We start from the raw sequence: 17,192 nt of genomic DNA, 5'->3' as shown, positions 1-17,192 counted from the left end.
CTCTAGGCTTCAAATGCTTATGTCAAGATGCGTCATTCAAGAAATTATCCTGCAGAGAAGGATTCAGCTTCGACCTTGCTGTGAGGGGGATTCGAAACTTGGGACATCTTTTCACGTTGGTGATTCTCACAAGTCGCTCTCACCAATCGATCAGGGCCTTCTGGGGCTAAAATTTGAAAGAACAATAGACCAGAATTTCTTAAATTTCAAGCGGTAAAAGAACAGTTTCGTTTTTTAAATTTGGAAAACACGATTGAATCTAAATTGACAACAGGTATACATCCATTCAACACGAGTGCTAGAAGCCATACCTGGGATGTTTTGGGAGAACAAGAAAGTTGCGGAACAGCCGAGTTGGGACCTCAACCTGACAACTTATCATCCATACGCGCTGCTGCTCTTGATCTACAAGTGGACAGGTCATTTCCGTGTTTTCTCTTTCTTTGCCTTTTGAGACGAACTTTCAGGGAAAACGCTGAACTTTCGTGAAAGCAAACAGCAACAGTACAAGCACGGCCATTTGTTTTCGTCACATGTGTTGTCTCTTGCGCAACTTGTGTAAAACAACGGGTAATTTGATTTTAATCCTTTTATTTCAAGTTTTCTTTCATATAAGGCTGTAGCAAGTCATGGCTTCTTACATGTGCAAATAGTTTTGGGCGTTGGGTTTGGTTTGTTCCTCCCTTTTCTCTTTCTTTGGTTGCATTTAGGGTCTATTGTCGGGTGAAATTTAATGTGGTAAATTTATTATCGTAAATTATTTTTTTGAAAAATTTTACAAGATAGAAATTTTTTTCACTTTCAATTTGAGATCTTGTTTGATGCACATAAAGAATTTAATGTGGTAAATTTAATCATGCATAAAATAGAAAAGCAACTAGCAACTGAATGTGAAGAGAAATTAGAAGAAAACAACTGAATGTTTAAGGAGAAACTAAATAACTGAATCTTGAATACTGTGTTGAGGCATTCTACATTATAATTCTCCAATAATGCACTATCCAATTTTATTTGTATTCAAGTGATAAAGGACAAATGGTTAGGGGAAAATCCATGGGAGGGAAAGCAGCAATAGAGGGGAAGATTCAATTAAAGGGAGGGGAAACCAGCAAAGAGGGGAAGATAGTTCAATTTTTGTGAATGAGAAGATTTATACGAAATTATCGAGGATGAGTTGAGCTAGAAGCGAAAGGTTTTAGCCGTGTTTGTGAGTTCAAACCCTCTGCCATACTCAATTTCCCCCAAAACGACATCGCTTATGAAGCCATCGCTGCATTCAGCAGCAGAACCAGAATCTCAGTTGCCCCCACCGTTCCAATCCGGCAAACCGTGGCCCGCCATTGACAGCGCCTCTCTCAACCCCATAACCCCTGGACTCGGTTGCTGAGGACGCATGGGAGGCCTATAGAGGAATTGGTGGGGAAGAAAGGCCTTCTGCTGGAAATGGCTCGGCCTGTGGAGGGGAGCTGCGACGGCGGAGGGGTGACGGTGAGAGCGGCAACGCCTCTGGTGCGATGGTGAGAAGGCAGGAATGCGAAGGAGGAGGAGCTGCACAGGGAAGTCGAGCTTTCACCCGCTCCCTTTTACGTTAAATGGGTGAAATTTCACCCCATTTGTTGCGTTTTCAGTTGGGCTAGAATTTCACCCGCCCGTACAAATTTCAACCTTTTTCTCAGAGACAATCAAACGAGCCCCTAATCTAATTGAGAAACAGTTTTCATATAAGAACTAACCCAATTCCAAAATCTAATCCTACGGATGCAAATAAGATCATTCGATGTTTCTTTTCGTTTTTCCTGCATGGAATCTAATTGAAAATAAGGAACTTTTCCAAAGCCGATACATGTGCACCTCAAATTCGGCCAGATACAAATCGGGCTAAGCCGTTCAATATGATGCTTGAGCCTGATTATAGTAACGGAACCTCTCTCTCTCTCTCTCTCTATATATATATATATATATATATATATATATATATATATATATATATATATATATATATATAATAGGTAGCTACTAAACCAATCATATTCACAAACCTTAAATGAAATCATCTAGACCATAAATTCTAAGTAAATTGGACGATAGAGATCAAGTTACAAATATATAAACAAATTTGTTTTTTCAAAATTCTGAAATACCCCTCAAAAAGACAAAGGGTTTTGTTTAAGGAGACTCATTTCTCTTACTCTCTCTCTCTCTCTCCCCTTAGTTTAAATGGTATTGCCAATTTTTGAAAAAAAAAAACAGTTTAGTTTTTATATTTGCAATTTAATATCAATTGTTCAATCTCCTGACAGGCTAAATGATTCCTTTCAAGGTTTGAAATATGAGATTTTGATAACTATATAACTATATAGTTATATGTGTGTGTGTGTGTTAGACCTTTAAACGCTATACTGATGAAGAACAACCTTAACTCTTGGTCTGTTTGAAATAGACAATTGAAAGAAAGACAGTGAAAACAAGGTGATGAAGCATTTTCATCATCTAACATTAGTTTCCACATTTTTTAGTTTCCATATTTTTTTTTTAATTTTTCTCTGAAGTGCTAATATAGAAAAGGTTGGTGAGGTTGTTCTTTTTCCATCTAAGTGTATAGCACCTATCAATTTCTCTCTCTCTTTCTCTCTGTCTATATATATATATATATATATATATATATATATCGCATGAGTATCGGGCTACCTGATGGGATAGCCAAAACTCCTATGAGATCCAAAGCCAACAAAGCACCGAACGTGTGCCCAGCCAGATTTAGTTTCACGGTTGGCATAAGCAAAAGCAATAACACCATGTGAGGGCGAATGCACAAAGAAACTGACAGACTACTGCAGCAGGAGAAGAGAAAGTAGGGAAACCTTGGCAAGAAATAGAAACATCATATTTTTCAGTAAAGTGCTAATTACAAAGGTCACTCTATCCCATTTACAAAATCCAAGCTATCAAGTTATCATCGTCCTCTACAATAATCTCAGAAAACGGAGGCGGTCGCCTATTTATGTGGGCATCATCATAACAATTACTTGTAATCTCCATATCATATTTGGAAATTGATTGCACACATTTACAGAAATGATATTCAAAACCTTCGGCCCTGTAACGGTCTCCATCCTGCTCTCTTATTGCAAAGGGACCAACAAGAGGTCACCACCAGAGAAGAATTTCTGTTTCTCTAATTTGATTTTCATTGCACTGGTGTACATGACAGCCCACATTAGAATTTACAATCTTGACCGCCTGATACATTTGAGTGGGTTAAAGTTGGCACTGGCATGTGCAGAAGAAAATACATGGCGGGGCAACAAATCCATGTGCTTGACATCCCAACCTTCAATGTTCTTGGGAACACACACATCAAACAGTATTTTACCCAGCACACCGCGAGGGTTGATGCTTGGGGGATTAGAGAGAGGAGGTAAATTTTCTCTGCGCTCATCTTGCTCTGGTCCCATGCCCTTGGCATCAAGAAATTCCATTGAACTAGGCAAGAAAAAGTGATCACTTGGTCCAACTGCAACTCGTCCAAAACTCTGGTTTGAGTTAACTGCAGCTTTATGGAGATTGCAGACCGACTTGGATATCTCGTTAGACCCCAAACCATTACCTGATGTTCCACCAGGAGGTTGCTGATTTCTCTGGGAATAAAGAAAAGCTGATTTCACTAGAAACTCAGTTACAGCATTTCTGTATTCTGTGGGGAAAAGTTTATAATGTCCTGCAAACAGAATGGCAACAGAACAAGGGTGGGAACTGGGAAGGTCTGGAAGTACAACAAAATTGAGAAATTTTTGGAGGAAATAAAAACAAAAAGGAAATGAGAAAGGTGGAAACTAACCTACATGAGTTGAAATTTGCCATTTGACAAGTTTAACATCTCCACCAAGATCTTGCAATCGTTTTGCAAAATTTAATATTATATGATAAGGAGCAAGATCATCATCTTCTGAACAAAAGATAAGAAATGGACCCATGCTCTGCATCAAACGGAAACTAATGAAATAGTGTTAATGGAGCACAGTTTCTAAAGAAGTTGTAAAATCTAAGGAGAGAACTTACAACTGAAGCATACAAAGTTTGCCAATACTCCGCACGCTGTGCCTCATGTCTGGTAAGGAACAGAGCATCCAAAGTGGAAGACAATGCCTTAGCAGCCCAAGATACCAATCTTGGTGGACTAGACATTTTCAAAATGGATGGATGAAGAACAAATTTAGTGCCCACGTCACTGGTAAAATCAACAGGGGTTGAATCATATGTTTGTCCACAGATACAGTCTCTGACTAGCTGATACTCATTCTTCACAGGAAAAACAACATAATCAAAGAGTCATTCTTTGCATACATGAGAAACAACATAATCAGGAGAGAGAGCTTAGCAGAAAATTTTTGTAAAAGAACCTGACAGGGTTAACTTCATATTTCTGGTCTAGTAACAAAAAAGGAAAATGAGTTCCATACAAGGACTGTTCTTATTCCATTTTAGTAACAAACAAAGAAAATGAGTTCCATACAAGGACTGTTCTTATTCCATTTTAAACAGTCATATCTGTGTTTTCACTAAAAGAGTCAGGAGGAAATCAACTTCTGTTGGGCAAGGATGCAGGAAACGTCAAAACGTGCAGCAGATTCAGCATGGGGAAATATTCAACATCGATGGTAAACAAATAAACCCCATACACCAACATTCTTATGTTTCCTGTTGCTGTCCAGCTAACGGTTTTGTGATTCCTCATGTACTTTTGTTTGACATAGGTTCACCTATATGTCTGTAATGCTTTGCATTTATTTGCCTTTACCTCTATAGGACAGGACCATCTTTAGGTCAAGATAGCCAGCTTAACTAGTTGACCTGGATGGAGTAACCATAAGTCAGCCTTGGTCTCTATAGGAAAAGATGTTTGGGTCTGTTAAAAGATTAAGGATGCCATCATACTGAATTGCCTAAAGAAAGATAGAAAAAGGCATTTCAAATTCTATTTGCTCCATAGAAGCTCCACAATAACAACTAAACTACCAAGGGACAAGGGTATTTGTTGCACCAACATTTTAGTTGTGCTCACAAAATTTGGACCCACTGAAAATATACTATCTTGATTCTTTCAATCATAAAGAAAGTGGTAACCATCTTCTTTAGATGAGCTTAAATGAATGCCTGGATTTATTCATAAGAAAATTGTTGATGTTGATAAAGTGTACATGACAAGAAGTCGTGAGCTTTCTATGACCACTGTAATGGTCATTCAAATAGTCCTAAAATCAGGAACTTAACTGGAAGATAAATCCAGGGGTGATACTCATAAAAATTTCAAGCGTTTTGCCAAACAGCCAGCTTTTTTCTTGGAGAAGCGTTATCAAATCAACCGAAACATTCTATTTATTGCTGACAGTTTGGTTTCCAGTCCGGGGTGTGCGTAACTATCTTAGAAAGCATTCCTTCCTTCAGCTACCCCCATCTCGTGGACATAAACAGAAAACCCAACACTGACATACGCACACACACACCCGTGAGCATGCTCGATGTGTGATGCCCCCATAAGCATATCCCTTATAATGTGTATTTCTAAGGGAACTTGTGTCTCTTCATGGAGTTAACTTAATAGACTTCAAAGAAATGTTGAAGAAAATTTCATACAGAATCCCAATCAGCATTAAAGCTAGATATTCCATAAATGTACTCCATGGTATGCAATTTCAGTTAATTTAAAGTTCCATGAGAGGAGACCATTCATTATGACAACTTCGTCTATAACCATGCATACCAAACATTCATTCTCTCAGGCTGGAATCTAAAAAAGGTGAAAAACTGCCCTTTTCATTTCAAATCAGCTTTGCCTAGCTACCCTTATCTGAAAAGAAAATGGTCCTCCAAGAATAACTTTCGCAATACATTCCACTAGTCAAACTCAAAGTCAATGATTTCTTTTCTCAGCAACGTGAAATCTGATGACAAGATGAATCTATACAGGAAAAAATCACACGCATGCAACAAATCATGGCAAATACCCTAGTCACATGGTAACAACTTACCACCGCTATTCATTTACTGAAACAAACTTTTTAATCAACCAGAGCAGTAACATTTTCAATGAAAACTTTATAATCCTCTCAGAGAAGCCAAAATCATTGTATATTTCTCACTGAAACAAATCACTGTGCCTCCCAAGAATCTGCATTTCTATCCTTTCCAGGTACCTTCTGTTGTTTTTATGCATGAGTCCCATATTTTATTCATGTGATCCCAATGCGTAAAAGCAGAAGCAGGTACCAGATGAAAACTTACAGATCCCAAAATGAGCGGGAATTAAAGCCTAATATCACGTTTCCTGCATGTGGTCTTTAAGATGAATACGTATTCTGTATATAAAAATGGATTCATGTCATGCCCTTCACTTATTAAATGTGATTATCCTGAAGCTATAGTTTTCTTATTCGCTTTGTCTAAACAGACCAAATAGACTAATAATCTCAAAATTCTTAATGCCTTAACGGTCATGTCCTACCTGACTTAAACGTCCTTCTATGCTCCCACTGATTATCTGCAAAAAGGTCAGTGTTAGTATATATTACCAAGTAACATGAACAAAAATCTGCTTTGCTACACAAAGCAACATTCTACCAAAAAAAAAAAAAAGCCACTGCAACAAGGTGCATACATATACTTGTCACCTGGGAACAAAATAAAAGACAAGTGACATGGATTCACCATGTACTAATCGTATGCTAATGTTATTCAGTTTAATTATATCAAATTAGAATACCTGAAGAAACTTGTACATACAAGCTTTCGTTCCACCAGAAAATGCAGCTAACACAATAGGGCATGGTTTGATCTTGACCACCTGCAATTCATTAGAGAACAAAACTGAATGCTTATAAGATTGCAAAGTAGTTATCACTTTATCTCTTAAGGTAACAAATAAAGGACTAACCTTGATAAGCTCATCTAGGATGCCAAGCGCAAGTGACATGGCTTTATCAGGGAAAAACCTATAAGTTGATCATCATTTAGTCATAGTGAAAAAGATCACTAAGTAGATTTATTCCAAATAAATAATCTACTTCGAGGCTTACAAAATCCTCATGATCAAAACAGTAAGACCTACAGCATATCTAAGCCACAAAATTATGAAAGAAATTAAGACGCCAATCTACATAAAGGACAAAAGATGATACATGCTAGTAGAATACAGAGGTTGTTAAATTAGTAATTTGCCTTATAAATGTGAATCATCTAATGATACTGATCAACTATGCGAATCTGTGACCAGAGTGCAGATGAGTCCATTTTCAAATCAAGCCTCGGATGCTTTATTCATTATGCTTGAGAATGTTGACAAGGAGCACTGACAGGAGCTTGTGTTTAAACTTTAATGCTATATCGGTGCTACATCAGCAATCCTATGCCACATTAGAGCCATTGACCTTTCAAAGCATCCTCAAGGTTTTTAAGATCTTTATATAGGGTCCTTTGGATATTTTTTGCCTGAACAATTGTGAAACTTTGAGTGCCGCACTTCAGTGTGTGCTTGAGGAACCTATTGATAGAAAAGTATACAACGGTGACAAAAATTGACAGAGCTTAAGGACATGATATGGATTTCTTCGCAAATGAATCTAGTGATGAAATACTTTCAAGTTCAAATCTGAAACTGCAATGTGTTAATGAGACAATATGTTAAAAAATGAAATTTTATACAGAACAGTATAGGAAATGATTACAGAATAATTCAAAATTCAAAAAATGCTTAGTTATTGTCAAGTTTGGAGCCATTGTGAATGGCTAAAAGGAATAAAAAAGGTATACAGACTTTTCTGCAAACTCAAAAACAACGGCAAATCCATCGGAAATGGAAGTTCTTTAGATGTCATTATCATGATAATGAACCTTGTCTTTCTCAAAAAATCAACTAGCAATACAATAACTTTTAAAACAATCAATCTATCAACATTTTCAATTGTCCTATCCTAAGTTTGTAAGCCAGGAATTATTTATCCTACAAAAGAAGCATTTTATTAATTAAACAGTATACGTTTAGCTACTCTTAGTTTTGCATTTTGTTAATGGTTAAGCTCTTGACATACTTTTGAAGAAATAACTCAATACGTCAAGAATCTGCAGTGACCACTGCAAGACCCAATGTGTTGCTCGACGGGTTTGATAGAGTTCTACATGCTAGACATGGAACCAACTTGGGCTACACCAAATCTGTCACTCAGTAAGAAGGGACAAACCAGAGGGTGATTAGCGAAAATATCTTCATTTAAACTTTCAGTCCAAAGACAGTTCAACAAGAAGTGGTCATGCAGGGGATAGCACAATACACCCGCTCCTCTCTCTTCCATACCCTTTAACCATTACTACAGAGAATGTCCTCAATTTGATAGCGCCTATATCACCTCCCCGAAATCATTCTCCAGACTCGAACACATGCAAGCAATTAGGGCCAAGATTCAGCAACTTAACAAAAACCATCCTTCCAACTCCATTTAAAAATCGCCATATAAATGAAATTAGAAAAACTCTTCCTTTGCAAGTATTTTGGAACCCTGTGCAAAACTGAGAGCCCAAGACACCCGCTCCTCTCTCTTCCACTCTGCTTAACCATCATCACAGAGAATGTCCTGAAACTGATAGCGCCTACATGACCTCACTGAAATCTTTCTCGAAAACATGCAAGCAGCTAGGGCCAAGATTCAGCAACTTATCAAAAACCATTCTTGCAGGTCCAGTTAAAGATCGCCATATGAACGAAATAAGAAAAACTCCTCCGTTAGGACTATGAAGCTACATTTGCAAGTCTTTTGGAACCATTTGCAATAGAATCAGCTCAAATACCCAATAATTTAGTACGCATATCAATCTGAACAACAGAGATAACTATCACATAAAGAGTAAGGGCCCAATTTGGGCATAGGAAGGGGTAAAACGCCATGAAAAAATACACCAACGACTCCATATTCATTGAGACCATTACAAAAATGAAGGAAAATAAGCCAAAAAAGGAACAGCTCGAGTTACATAATTAAAAAAAGCAAGCAACTTCGATCAACCAATAAAACATAAAGTCCAATCAATTGAGAGGATGAACTCAAACCGCAGCAAACATCAGACTTGCGGGACACCCAAATGGGGAGAAGCTTACAGATTGAGTAAATTAGAGTGGCAGACAAGCGAATTCCATCCGAGAGAAGAGTAGAGCTGCACATAAGGCCTCACGTTCCTCTCCTGACTGGACATCCACACAAACGCCACCACGATTCCCTTTGCCTCAATTTCCTTCTTTCCCCAGTAAAAACGGCCATCGCTCCACATCTTCTTGTGCGTATGCGATCAACGATTGAGCAAGCCACAGACAAGGAAGCTAAAGCGAATTACCTGACGCGAAGGCCAGCGATTCACAGAGAAACGAACCAACATCTGCGAGTGGCCATCGCCCGCCAAACCATCGGAATGACCGAATCTAGCTAACCATATCGAGATTCAAGGCGATAGAGAGAGAGAGAGAGAGAGAGAGCACAGGCCAAGCAAAAAAACGAGACACTGCGCTGACCCCTAATTTTTTGCACCCTACGTTTGCTTCTTATAACTTTTTAAATTATTTATACACCTTTCATAATTCCATTGCCTTTGACAACCAATCCAGCCATCCGATAAACTTTCGTAATTATTTATGTGCTGGCTCGACGAGAGGCTGCTCCTCTTCAAACCGCATCAGTTATCACTTCCAAAACCAGAAGATTTGGTAAGAGTGGGAAATTGAAATTTTATGACCAAGCAAATCGGTTTTAGATACATCCAAGCCTGAGTATCGGCGTAAAGGAGCAAAGCCAAAATACTTGTTCATTGGTTGCCAATCAATAGTTTTCTTAATATTTTAAAGTCTTAAAGCATCTGCTTCCGGAATACAGGTCGAAGCACTAATGACCGGAGAAGAAAAGAGAAAAGAGCAATATGGCCATGGAGTCAGTTTTAGCAAAAATTTTTGCAAACGCATTCAGCCATCAAAATATGTTATTTCAGACAAGAAAAAAGTTGCATGAGATAGGAAGAATTAAAAAATTACATTAAACAAAAAAAAAAAACAAACAGTAAATGAGGCATTTTCCTTGAAAATCAAGTCTGAGAGTTGGGGGATTTTAATCAAAGTTCCGATGCAATTCGAACCTAGGATCTGTCCCTACCAGCCCACATAATATTGTCCCAGTGGCCCAGTTAGATGTAGGCTTGTTGGCAGTTGCCCTTAGAGACCCACATGTTTCTTTATATAATTCAGTTTACTACATACTATTGTCTTGTCTTGCAAAATTGAGTGTTTTTTTTTTTAATGTCAGTGCCTTTAATCACAAATTTCTCTTTCCACCACTTCTCCTTGTATAATGTCCCTTGTTGTATAACTTTGTTTGATGAATTTGAAAAGAAGCCCATTCTAAAGAGGATTGGCATAGTTAAGGGCGGAGCCAAGATTTTCTTTAGGGGTGGATCCTCCACTCCCTCCACCCCTATAGTAGAGTCGACCTTCGGCTACTGTCCAATAGAACAGGACTTAACTGTTTTACGAATATAAATTCAAGAAACACATAAAAAAAAGGTTTCATAAATATGTCCAACATTTAAGATAAATTCATAAAACAATTACAAATGGTTCTATTTGCCAAATAGGCTCGAAAAAGATCTTTTCATAGTAAGAACATTTAGGAAAGCATGGAATGAAGAACCAGAGAGATCGGCTGAACCGAATTAGAGTTGCAAACCTAAAATAGACAAACTTAAAAATTATGCCTTGTAGAGTTAAAAAAAAAACGAATGACAAATAAGAAAAAATTGAAATAGAAAATATAATTAAAGAAAATTGAGCACATGACCCATGGCGAAGACAAAATTTGTTGAACAATGTCGTAGAAAGATATTTATTCAACCATATAAGATAAGGATCATGTCGCAGTACAGTCAAGGGCTGCTCCCCAAGAAAAGCACTTTTCATTAGCCTTCTAAAAATTTGAAAAGCTTGGAGTGAAGTTTAAATTTTCCGGTGCTCGGATTCCTAGTGGAGGATCTTAGTTTACCTTATAGTTTCTGTTTCAACTTAAAAAAAAAGTTCTGAACCAGAACAGCTCATCTTTTGACTGTAGCTCAAAGATTCTTAAGAATCTTTAATATAAAACTAAACTTTCGGGTAACTAAGGTTGTCGAAACTTGAACTTCCATCTAAGGTCTGAATTGATCAGAGCGGTAAGATCCGTCTTTTCGATCAGAGTTATGGATTTCTTGTTGAGGAAGGACTGATAAAGACGCATGACCTAAAGTGCATGAATTATACGCATCTTTCAAACAAACGACGTTGTGTCCCCGTTCAAATCCATGGACTTGAGATCCCGAGATATATGATCCCATGATCTGCAAATAATGCCAAACATTGGCAGTGTTTCTTAATTTAAATGTGATCAAATTCAGATTCTCTAATTCGGATTTGACTAGCATCCGGTTTTATATTTACATGTAAAAAATGAGTTGGAATTTTGTCAGATCTCACCTCACCCAGAAATTGGATGCCAATTCTAGTTCAGTCGTGAATTTGCATGTAGAATTCAAAAACGATTAGTAATTAGAGGGAACGCTTTTTGCTTTTTCCGTTTCCGACGTGTCCTTTTCTGGCAACTTACTGCATCGGCTGGATCACTCCAGGAAAACTTACAGCCGGCCGGAAAATGGGTCCGATGGGGTCTCCGAACATGGGTGGCCCCAGCCGGTTGTTTTACTGGTAAATAGTGGCCGTTAGCCAAGAATGTTTAAAACCATGTTCCATAGGAAAACTGAAATAAAACAGGTTTTTAGTTAAAAAACTTGTTTGTTGGGGAGCCTAGTCTTTCTACAGTTAGTCTTTCTTTCTCGTCGCCTAAACAGGTCGTTCAAAAATGAAGATCATGGTGTGTTGGTTGGTTTTGAATCTTTTGAGTTCCTAGCTATCAAATTTGCTACAGTAAACAGTATGAAGGTGATGTCTCATAGACAAACCACTTACTTTTAATCCATTATGTCTTTATATCAAAAGCCGTATCCTGGTTGTGATAACTTTAAGGCATCGTGAAAGTAGATGATTTAGATCCTTTTCTTTTCTTCCCTTTCCTGTGATTCAAATACTAAATAAGAAAAATCTTCATGAAAGGGGTCAATGTTCAATACTAAATTGGCATGATTTTGTTAAAATGGAAGCTTTGGAAGAGAGAGTTCCCGGTCAAATGGAAAAGGAATCAGAGTTGCACCAGATGTCAGCCTCTGATATGAGGTCCTGCGGCAAAAAATGAAGCTTTGGAAGACATGCATAAAGCCTCTTCTTTGTGAGCTTTTCATGCTTCCGTAACCAGTGAAATTTGTCAAAGGTCCATTGGAAAGGAAACGCAGGAAAGGAGAAAAAAACGAAAAGGAAAATTCTTTGCTTTCACATTCTGGAGTTAATGAAAGGATCATCACATTCTGGGGAGCCTGTTCAGAACAGCTAACGTTGAAAAAATCCGTCTGAATGGGCTGATCTTAATCAAACCAGCTATTCAACTCATCAATCAGTTGCAAATTGATCAGAATAACATCTGATACATCTAAAATGGTTCTTTGGCCACCGACTCATTGTTTGATCAATTTCTGTAATCTTCTTTTTTCAGCTTTGTCAAAGATTAGCTGTCATTGGCTCAACCCAATTTTCTGAATCTTTTCCAGATCATATCGTAAAACTAGTTCTTAAAGAAAACCATCATTGTGCATTTATTTCAACGTTCCTCACATCCACACCATTGTGGCAATCGACTGTCGATGCCATGAAGGTGATTTTTCTGAACATTCAATTTGCCACTTGAGCAACAATGAGAACTGCATCGTTAATCGAATTAACAGTTCATTGATTAATCAGAAACATGATAACTTGATAAGTTACTTCATAAATATGGATGGAACAAGGTCGGTATGTACTGATGGATGTGCCCGCCAATGAAGCTTCATTTCCAGACTGTTTGGATACACGGAGTTGCGATATTCCAATGCAAAAATTGTGACTTGATGATGATGTAAGACGAACAAAACAGTGATTCATACTTGGTGAACGACAGCATACAAGAAAATGACAAAGGTAAAAGCTTCTTTACGACTGAAAATTTGGGAAACAAAATTCAAAAATATGCAAACATTTTCCTTCAGTGGGCCAAACAGATGCGTGTGGTGTTTGCTTTTTCTCCTTGAATGCTTCCATATCCAGTACTTGGTTCACAGTTTAAAACCTGGAATTTGCTTTTCTCTTGCGGAAGAGAATGCTGTTGGCTTTCTGCTTTCAGAACTTCATGTTGCAAATTCAGAAATCATTAACTTGCACATATTGCAATTTTGGTAAAAAGAAACCTCATCCCAAAAGTATGCTCGGGTTAAAAAACATTAGTTTCATGTGTCAATATCATATCATTACCCCTTGCTGTTTCACTGTTCTTATAGATCCTGCTTTACTTAAATTAGGGCATGGCCATAGACTGGAAACATACATGATTATGTGCCCCAGATTGTTTGGCTAAAGGGTTGCAAGAGGGTCCATCTGAACCAGGCCCATGTAGATGTGGACAAAACCATGGTTCAACTAGATCATGACTTGCAGCGGCGGCGCCAGGATTTGGTTCTTAGGGGCGGCCGAATGGTCGCGAACATACTAAATAAATTTTTTTGAAAATTTTTCACAGGGGCCCAACTCTTATTTTTTGAAAATTTTACAGGGGCAAACTAATGTGTTTGAAGACTTGAAGAGAAGCTCATTTTTGCTTACTTGTTAGGGTTCATAAGTACCCATAACTTTTCCTTCCATACTGAAACAAATCCAACAGCTGTGAGCTGGATCAATCAAAGTTCAAACTTCTCCTTTTCTTCCCTTGCTTCTTTTTGTTCTTTCAGCTTTATATACATGTATCAGAGAAAAGAAAAAGAGAAAGAAAAAAAAGGGGAAAGTGAGTTGCAGGTTGGCCATGCATGCTGCTTATGTCTGGCCTAGACTGAGTCTGAATTCCATCCTTGTGGTCCACTGCCTTTATCATCTCATCATACAAAGAGATGTTGTCAAGCGACCTGATCAAAATGTGGGTTCTGAGGAAGAACCTGTCACAGTGTCAGGATCATCTGGCTTCCTATCAAGAGATGAGCAAATATGGGCCTCAGGTGAGTCTGGAATTGTGTCAGGATAATCTCCACTGCCAGCAAAACCTGATAGGGCTTGTCAGGAGCAAAGCTTGAGCCCATTTTGATCTAATGATTTAAGCCCAGTGGTGTTTAGATACCAGTAACAAATTGTTACTGTCCAGTGAAACTGTAGGGTAAATTTATAAAACCCTATAACAAAGTGTTCTATGAAGCTACCTTAAATTTTGGGGGAAGAATCATTTAATAGTTACGAGCGCCACACTGGCCCTTACCATCCATGCTTTCATCGGGCCGAACCTTCGAGTTGGGCTTTTTTGGCAAAACCAATCACTGAGGTGGTAGGTTAGTGACATCACAAAGGTTTTTATATGATTCGAATCTAGTTCATGTAATATTTTAGTCTAATAATTAGTTCAATAAACAATGTCTAAGGCTCTAAGCCATACATCATATTTTTTGTTGAATAATGGTTTTAGATGAAATGTGCTTCAGGTATATGCGATGCCGAGTTGTTGAATTTTAAGTGTAGTGGATGCTCACTAGAAGGGCCGGTCTTAACAAATATAGTTGGTGGATTTCTTAATGCATCAAGATGAAAAATCCAGCCATTAGTATAAAGATTTTTTAGGTGAATATTTCATTCTATTGCACAAGAAGAAAGTCGAAGCTTCCACCAAACCCCTTGTTTCCTTAGAATAAAGGACCTACTTTAATCCCTTCCTCAAAAAGCATTTCTGATAAACAATCTAGTTTCACCACCAATACTCTAAATCCGAAAAGTTCAACTACCCACAACAACGACCTTCTCCCATTAAACGGCACAACATTGGCTTATGTGAAAAACCCACAAATTTTAAGTGAAAAGAAAAAAGGCATTTTCCCTTTATATATATATATATATAAATTCATTTTCCTCCTCTAAGCAACCATGAATTTGTAAGGCTGTGGATTTCACCTCAATTCACAAGAAAGCGATCATGTTTTGAGGCATAAAATAAATGACTTTACCAGGCCAAGTAAATTTGGCCAGTTTGGAATCTTCTCTGATTTGGCCTATACTCTTGTTCTCCCGTGCCTCGAATTCGAGTTTACATGTTGCACTTGTATGTGGATGCCGGTTCTGCAACAAGGGATCAGATCATGATTCATGGCGCCTGATAAGCTCCAGCAGTAAGAAAATCAATCAAGTATGGCGTTCATCCTTGGTATTATCAGTTTTTCTTTTTCACAAGATCCAATCAAGCTCTCTGTTGTTGGCATTATATTCAACTCTTAAAAGTTATTCATATATATATTACATGGAGCACTAAATATATGGTTAACAAACTAATCTAGATCTCGTGGGGCTCCAAAATATAAGTAGACCTAAGTTCACCCAAGTTTCTCTTGTGAATTCATGTCACCTTGAGTATCTTCAGTTTCTCTCTCAATTAAAAGTTGCATGCCATTTAACTGGAAAAGGACACATAGATCTATTTTTATTAAGTACGCACAGTGCAAAACTTCCATCCACCATTGCCAGGCATTGAACAAATGCTGCCATGATCCGTCCTTAAACGAATCACGAAACAAAAATGTGCAGTGTGTCAGCTGAACCGATTTTTTGTTTTTTTTTTTTCAATTGGTTGAAAATCAATATTATATTCTTTAAAAAAAAAAATCAAAACGAGAAATGAACAAAAAAAAGTTGAAAATACAAAAGACTAATAACAAAAATCAACAAATTGTTGTTGCAAATGATTCGATTTGAATCGGTTCTGAAAACACTGCACTCTTTGAACTTACGGACCAAGTGCATCTTTGAAACACGAATGAGCAAATTGCTGTGTTTGGGTGATTAACGATGTTCGCGAACACTAAAGAGCTTGAATTAAGGTTTGTGAATCAGAATGTTGCAGATACACAACAATGTATAGACGAAATGTTTTTAACCCTTGTTTGGCAGAAGGTAATGGATTGAAAACGACTTTCATATGATGATCAAGAGAACCACTCTCTTCTTCGACGCAGAAAAAGGCCAAATATAAAAAGAAAAGAGTGGAGCAAGCATGACAAGCAGATGAATCCAGAAGTAAAGTTAAAAACAAGAAAAAAAAAAAACGCCCATCATCACCGCGGCCATGCATTGTAAGGTTCATCTTCTTCATGGATCGATCACATTCATCACAAAACGTATGGGCCTTTAGATACAAAAATGCTTGATTTCTAGCCGCACATCCTCGAGATATATACACAAGAGATGCCACGACACCTCCATGCTCTATTCTTAATTGCACTTTTGTCCTATACGAAACGCAACAAGCAGCCGATGGTCCACTGCACACATAAGACTCCCTCTCGCCCGAATTTATATGCAGAATATATATATATATATATATATATGTGTGTGTGTGTGTGTGGGAGGGGATGTTAAGCAGGCAGACATTGAAAATAATAGCTCTATGTTGTATATATATATATATATATACTGATTTATGGGAGGAGAAGTACGTGGCATCATCTGGATAAGATGATAGATAGGCACAAAACTGCGGTTTTTGGAAATATTAGCGCCCGAATATGCCAAGTTCTTCATCATCTCGCTTTGTTCGCTTATGGTGAGCTGCGAGGAAATGGTTAAGGGCTTTTTAGCGGATTCCTCGTCGCATAAAAAGAAGATAAAAAATGTAAAAAAAAAAATTGCAGATTCTTAGGATGATGAGGAGAAATTGGGTGCTTATTTTGAGACATGCAGTTTGTATATAGTTCATCTACATATTTCACAAAACCTATATATATCACTATCAAAAGAAAAGCAATATCTAACGCCGGCATGCTCCATGATATCGTTTTTAACGGAGGAGCCCTTCCTTTTTGTTATGAATTTCAAGATGCGGTTATTTTGCAGTTAAAAGTCTCGGAAACTCGGCAGCAGCTTCCGGGTGGGCCCAAGCAGCTAATCGCCGAGCAGGACGCTCCTCTACGCAGAATATCCGAATAAAAATAGAATATGAACCGAATAAAAATGAAGAGCGGAGCAGAAGAAT

At 37.8% G+C, this 17,192-nt stretch overlaps 1 protein-coding gene across 1 annotated transcript; it reads right to left on the bottom strand.

Annotated features, from left to right (window-relative positions):
• Window positions 1–2,862: 2,862 nt before the first annotated feature.
• Window positions 2,863–9,734, bottom strand: LOC116258896 (uncharacterized). Its single transcript, XM_031636343.2, has 7 exons — window positions 9,146–9,734; window positions 6,932–6,989; window positions 6,761–6,841; window positions 6,503–6,538; window positions 4,060–4,299; window positions 3,839–3,977; window positions 2,863–3,718 (listed from the first exon to the last, which is right to left on the bottom strand). The coding sequence occupies exons 1-7, from the start codon at window positions 9,313–9,315 to the stop codon at window positions 3,225–3,227; spliced, it is 1,218 nt and encodes a 405-aa protein (XP_031492203.1). The 5' UTR covers window positions 9,316–9,734; the 3' UTR covers window positions 2,863–3,224.
• Window positions 9,735–17,192: the final 7,458 nt, after the last annotated feature.

This window comes from Nymphaea colorata, chromosome 8 (assembly GCF_008831285.2).
Source record: "Nymphaea colorata isolate Beijing-Zhang1983 chromosome 8, ASM883128v2, whole genome shotgun sequence".
Classification (NCBI taxonomy): domain Eukaryota; kingdom Viridiplantae; phylum Streptophyta; class Magnoliopsida; order Nymphaeales; family Nymphaeaceae; genus Nymphaea; species Nymphaea colorata.
The sequence above is the reverse complement of the archived record's forward strand: the minus strand, read 5'-3'. Positions and strand labels throughout refer to the sequence as shown.

What these genes read in the sequence shown, in the direction of transcription:
- LOC116258896 (XM_031636343.2), bottom strand. Translation starts at nt 9,315, where the DNA reads ATGTGGAGCGATGGCCGTTTTTACTGGGGAAAGAAGGAAATTGAGGCA. An exon ending in GTATGTACAAGTTTCTTCAG is followed by an intron (nt 6,539 to 6,760) that starts GTATTCTAATTT and finishes ACCTTTTTGCAG; the next exon opens with ATAATCAGTGGGAGCATAGA. An exon ending in AAACTTTGTATGCTTCAGTT is followed by an intron (nt 3,978 to 4,059) that starts GTAAGTTCTCTC and finishes CGTTTGATGCAG; the next exon opens with AGCATGGGTCCATTTCTTAT.